This window comes from Pisolithus orientalis (genome assembly GCF_024613125.1).
Source record: "Pisolithus orientalis strain OTSU chromosome Unknown F5J12scaffold_47, whole genome shotgun sequence".
Classification (NCBI taxonomy): domain Eukaryota; kingdom Fungi; phylum Basidiomycota; class Agaricomycetes; order Boletales; family Pisolithaceae; genus Pisolithus; species Pisolithus orientalis.
The window spans coordinates 95,483-100,784 of record NW_026260828.1 but is presented as its reverse complement, the minus strand read 5'-3'; the positions used below and the strand labels follow the sequence as shown (position 1 = coordinate 100,784).

General features: G+C 50.4%; 3 protein-coding genes across 3 annotated transcripts; 2 read left to right on the top strand and 1 right to left on the bottom strand.

Annotated features, from left to right (window-relative positions):
* Positions 1-1,706: 1,706 nt before the first annotated feature.
* Positions 1,707-2,870, top strand: F5J12DRAFT_858798 (uncharacterized protein). Its single transcript, XM_051746783.1, has 6 exons — positions 1,707-1,878; positions 1,935-2,015; positions 2,072-2,132; positions 2,180-2,429; positions 2,488-2,749; positions 2,814-2,870. Exons 1-6 carry the CDS (start codon positions 1,864-1,866, stop codon positions 2,847-2,849), a joined length of 705 nt encoding a protein of 234 aa, XP_051595831.1. The 5' UTR covers positions 1,707-1,863; the 3' UTR covers positions 2,850-2,870.
* A 430-nt stretch (positions 2,871-3,300) lies between these two features.
* On the bottom strand, positions 3,301-3,913 carry F5J12DRAFT_897056 (uncharacterized protein; the record flags this gene model as incomplete). Its single annotated transcript, XM_051747995.1, has 2 exons — positions 3,301-3,734; positions 3,790-3,913. 2 exons carry the CDS (start codon positions 3,911-3,913, stop codon positions 3,301-3,303), a joined length of 558 nt encoding a protein of 185 aa, XP_051595830.1.
* Positions 3,914-4,109: 196 nt separating this feature from the next.
* On the top strand, positions 4,110-4,513 carry F5J12DRAFT_858790 (uncharacterized protein; the record flags this gene model as incomplete). Its single annotated transcript, XM_051746782.1, has 3 exons — positions 4,110-4,161; positions 4,190-4,405; positions 4,463-4,513. Coding segments are annotated over 2 exons (214 nt in total), but the record flags the coding sequence as incomplete, so codon positions are not given.
* Positions 4,514-5,302: the final 789 nt, after the last annotated feature.

The following is a 5,302-nucleotide window of genomic DNA, read 5'->3' as shown; positions in this document are numbered from 1 at the left end:
GACAATACTGTGAGTGTCTGGGAGAATGCAATGTTCACAATGGTTGCATCCCACCCCTCCAGCATACTTTATCCATTCCTTCCTGCAGATGGTATGTACCTCCACCTTCTATTTGTTCTTATTTCATTTAACAAGAAGTGCAGGTGTCATGGGATATCCCATTTGCTTTTCATTTGACCCTTCACATGCTCTGCTTAATAGTAATCTACTTGTTGATGGGTTCATGCAACAGAATGCTGTGCTGGGTGCATCAGTCAAGCTGCATGATGATGGCTGGATCAAAGGCCCAAAGGGACAACTACTACTTCAGATCCCCCCAACACTTAGGAGACCATTTTAATCAATGGGGACCAAAGTAGTCATTCCCAGAGACTGTTCCATAGAGTTGGATTTAAGTCAGATGGTTCATGGCAAAGAATGGTGCAAATGTTTCCATTCCACCCAGTGCATGATGGTTCAAAATGTATTTAGATGTTGGGTATATCTGCTGTCATACTGTCATAAATTAGTTCATACCCATATTTTTGTCCAATGATCATTTTACCCCGCTAATTGCACATATGTCCTCTGATGTCATAGATGCAGTAGCGGCTCTACATCACTCACCGTCTTCTTCCCTATTCCCCTCGCCTGTGGCCTCCTGATTCCCATCAATATTCCGCTTCGTGCTACACCGCATAGGTGAGTATACGGTTTTCACGTGCTCTCGTTCGAGGTGCCGCGTTGGTATTGAGTTCGAGTTCACATTTGTGCTATTACGCGACTTAGAAGTGCTTCATTCCAAGTCTGAGTCTGCAATGGAGATCATGATGTCAGCCATTTCAAGTTCCTCCTGTTCGTCATCCTCGATGTCGTCGGACGAGACCTGGGGAAGCTGTTGCGGTGGGAAAGACGACGAAGGCGTACCGGGATGGGGTTGAGTGGGTATATGCGTAGGTGCCGGTATGGGAGGGATATCTGTCTCGTGTAGTGCTGTCATGGCTAGGTTGGTAGCTTCTGGAGTTAGAGCATTGATTCTATGTACGGGCAGGATCTCATCGACAGGTCTCGCAGGAGGAAGGCCGGTAACTTCGGGAGTTAGGGAGTTCTTTCTGGGTGTCGACGGGGGTTTGTTGGAAGTGACGGGAAAGGTAGCTTTAGGGAAGCTCTAGGCGAAAAGGGGAACGGCACACAGTGTGAAAAATGGGGCATGAATAAAATGTGGCCCACCTGGGGAGTCGCGCAATACTTCCATCACCACTGCTAAGCACATCCTGGATCTCATAATCCTTGGTATGGTGTCTGCACTGTCGCATATGCGTGCAATCGTGGTTTGGTTGACTGAATTCGGGTATCGAGGTCTAATTTCTTGTGGACTCTGTCAGTATATGTGTAGGGCACGTCGACGGCCGCAATGGCGGACCGCCCGCTCTTAGTAGCACTCACAGGTCGTAGTTCTTCTGCAAAAGCATTTTCTCTGCGTTGCGGTCAGGTTCAGGTCCTGCAGATTGGCGCGTCGTCTTACGAACAGCGCATGCGTTGCTTCTAGTGTGGAGGCTTTCGCTTTGAATGGGGGTCGTAGGAGGGACGACAGGTTGTTGGTAATAGCCTCGAAAGTTGCTACGGGTGCTGGACTAGTGTAGGACATTGAAAGCTCTTCTACTCGAGTCTGATGGATATGCTTGGCGAAGATTCGACTTCGGTCATATTTCCCAATATCGAAGATATCCTTCTTACGAACACGGCGCGTTCTTTTAAATATGACCGGCTCCCAGCTCACCCCACTTCTTCTAGGCATTTCTTTCTACCTCTGGAGGAACGACAGCGTGAATTCAGACTCTGCGTAGACCACGGAAGAAACCTGTTAGAAACACGCACGCCTCAATGCGAGTGTATCTGGTTCGTGGTGCTGCAGGATAACAGGGCGAACGCGTTGACTAACTGATCACAAGAAGCTACTGCATCAATCCAGCCAATGTAGGAAAGTGTTGCAATCGGTCAGGGATACCAACCAAGAGTTGTCCGCTCAACTACAGGTACGGTCATTTGTTTCTTGCTAGTCTACCTGTCCCTAACCGCTAGTCATTCCTAGTGCCTCTGGGAAGACCCCTCAGACAGGAATCTCGACATATCTAGTTACCTTCTGGCACCAAGTACATCCATTTACCTTCCAGAGGACAAACACTGATTCGTAGTTCAGTGTCTAACTCGGTATCATCTGCTCATCCGACAAGTTCTGCAGTTTTCCGACCCACTCGCACTAACGTTCGGCCTATTTTCTGCACTGCGACTGGCGTTGTCTCTTCCCACAGAGCATGCGGGTTAGGAGTCAATAGGGCATGCGCTGGCGTATGCGGAGCAAATATTGGAAGGGGGAATGAGATGCTACGAGATCGGGAGAGCCAGGCGAGGTTTGGTGAGGTGAGCAACGAGCTAAGGATAGGCAAGGAGTGAGTATCGTGTATTTCATAACCATCCCGTTCCGTATTGGGCTGACATGGCCCCTAGCCTCTCCCCGTTCACGAACTCAAAATCCATCCGTCACGCAACCACACGCTCTAACGCTGCTCACATCCACGTTCGCCGTGCCTATCCACGGTGCATGGATATCCTCGTACTACGTGCTTCGAACGTCAGCGAAGCACGTGTGTGGACAGAAGCAGTCGCACAGTCAGTTGCGAAGGCAAGGGAGGGTATCGTGGTGGTTGTCAGTGATTCGAGGTGGGTTCGGACCTGCCATTGTTGGTGTGGGGGATGGGACACATTCCAGGTGCGTGGACACGTCGAGCGCGTGCGGATGTTAGCAATGGGAGCATCAGGCTGACCGCTGGTAGTTGGTCTGCTCAGACTGGATAATATTGGGGTTTTAGGGGACATACGGACTTGCCATGGATCAGACTATTATCTCACGTCAGTGCTTTTTGGACAGACTTGTCTCCGTATTTGTTTTTTTGTTCCACTTACTAGCTCATAATAGGCTAGACGATCGTGCCAGGACTGGCCACTAAGGACAGTTCCATACTGACTTGTTGTATATTTCGAGCTTCTGGTGATTCGGTGTAATAGTCTGAGTAGGTACAACCATCTCCATACGATGGCTAAGACTCTTTAGAAAGTATCCTTCCACGAGGTATAAGGTACGGCTCAACGCCGCATCCACTGGATGCAGTTATACCATGGCAACGGCGTTTTGCACTTATGCGTGACAGTAAGCTTTCTTTACATATACACTTCACCATCCAATGCCTGAACAGCACCCTACCGCTCGCAAATGAGTTGGATGAGCGTGGCCATACCAAGCAGAATGCCCGAGTCAGGTCCCTATCCAGGCGCGAGTCGTGTATGTGCAAAGTCTATCAAGGAGAGTGCGAACAGGGGAGAGTCATCCTCCTCAGCCTCGTCTTCGTCATCGTTGTCTTCAAAGTACTCGACGACAGGACTCGTTGCGACAACGCCGTCCAGAGGGCCGTGTTCGTCTAGTTCGACAGTGATCTTATCCTCATCTTCATCTTCTTCGTACAAGGCCACGGCTTCCTTCCGACCCAAACCAAATTCGTCAGAAGCGGTAGGCTTGTCGTTCAATACAGAGATGCCTTCTGGTCTCCACACAGCCGTTTCTGCACGTACCCAGTTACCTTCATGTATGATAAGGACGCTCCCGCCTATTATGCGTGCTTCTGCATTGGCAAGTGCCACCCGGAGATGGTCGAATGCCTCGAGCAGGCAGGGAATGTGGAGGTAGGCTTCATTGGATGCTATCGGGCGTGGTCATGACATCGCATGGAAACCATATGCGAGATTGTCGAGGACGATCGTGATCGTTGTTCCGTTGGCTGGTGCCGGCATCAGTTCCGGTAAGTAGTGTACGAGGTGGTTTCCAGGCGACGGCACCCCTAGGAATTTCAGGATCCAAGGCAGTAAACATTTCAATCATGACGCAGCCATGGTTGCGACGTCAATGTCTGGCGATACGCCGTCACGAATGCGCTAATAAAATGTCCAGTTCTCTAGGGAAGGCTGGTTTGAGAAGCAACCAGCCGTCCTCGGCTGACTGTACGCCTGTCTGTCCACCGACCCGTGAGGAGAGGAGCGCTGGGGGTAGAAGGGTATGGATTCAATAGGAAGTGATACATGGCGAGAATGATCTTGTCGCCGATCGTACCGTGTCTGCTGACATCGTCAGTGGAAGAGAACGCAATCAGTCAGATAGCAAGGCACCCCAAGAAGGCCAAATGACACTCCCTACCAAAATCGTAGAACAACTGCATTTGAGTTGCGGTCTGAGATTTTACAGCAGCAAACCCTGTTCATACCCAACAACAGTACTGCTATCCTTAGTTGGGTTTATTCATTGCGGCGTAGCATAGACTGAGTGGATGCCGAGCACAGATGTGGTGAATGCCCGTCGCATGGACAGTTCATGTGACTGTTAAAAATCGCATTTCTTGTTAAGCCGAGGTTGATACAAAGGAGCAGAAGGTACCTCGGCTAAGCTCAGAGGATGATTGAGATGGTTTCCCGATGCGTGAAGATGAGGAACTGGGGAGCGAGCAGCACTGGCGACCGAAGAAAACGAATTAAAGAATTGGAGCTGTGGAGACATCGCGGGTGAGCACGACAGATAACTCGCGGGTGATGCATTAGGGGACTCCCGAAGGTTTCTGCAAGCCGGGGTTGTGAGTTGGCAGAGCAATAGTGTTCCGATCACCAGCCGTGGAACGCAGAGGCAGTAGGCGGAGGCTGTGAGTATTCGGACGTAGGAAGATGGCTGCTCCGTTGGGAATGGTGAGGTCTTCAGGCTCACTCGCGTAGCGCAACAAGGTCGTGATCCCGCACACCACCCACTATGTGATGCTTCTCAGCAAGTAGGCACGAAGTAGCGATGCTGACCACACAAATTCGGTGCTGCATTGTCAGGTCAGTTCCTGTTCTACGATTGAAGTCTGCATGATACTCACGGCACACCCATCAAGTGGTGGGCGCTGCCACGTGTCTGCTGTGCCAGTTTGGCGCTCACGAGCGTGCCCACAGCATTCCCTCAGCTTCGTCTTTCGCTCACTCGCAACGTCAATTCAAACGCACAAACCTTACACGGAATATACACCCAATTGTTACATCAATGGACAGTGATCAGTTGAAGAGACGTCGCTCCAGTTCTGCCAACCCATCGAGCTCTTTTCCTCCTTCGGTATGTCGTCTGATTTTTCCTAGCAATGGTATGTGCCAAAATACTCATTTCTTCGCAATGACCGGCAAGCAGTCAAAGAAGCCTCGCACCAGCCTTGTAAATCCATCCAACCTCGATGCTTCTTCGGTATGCAGA

Excerpts from the sequence above, each read along its gene's own strand:
- F5J12DRAFT_858798 (XM_051746783.1), top strand. Across the intron at positions 2,016-2,071 it reads AGTTGTCCGCTCAACTACAG|TGCCTCTGGGAAGACCCCTC; the intron begins GTACGGTCATTT and ends AGTCATTCCTAG. Across the intron at positions 2,750-2,813 it reads GGGGATGGGACACATTCCAG|TTGGTCTGCTCAGACTGGAT; the intron begins GTGCGTGGACAC and ends GACCGCTGGTAG.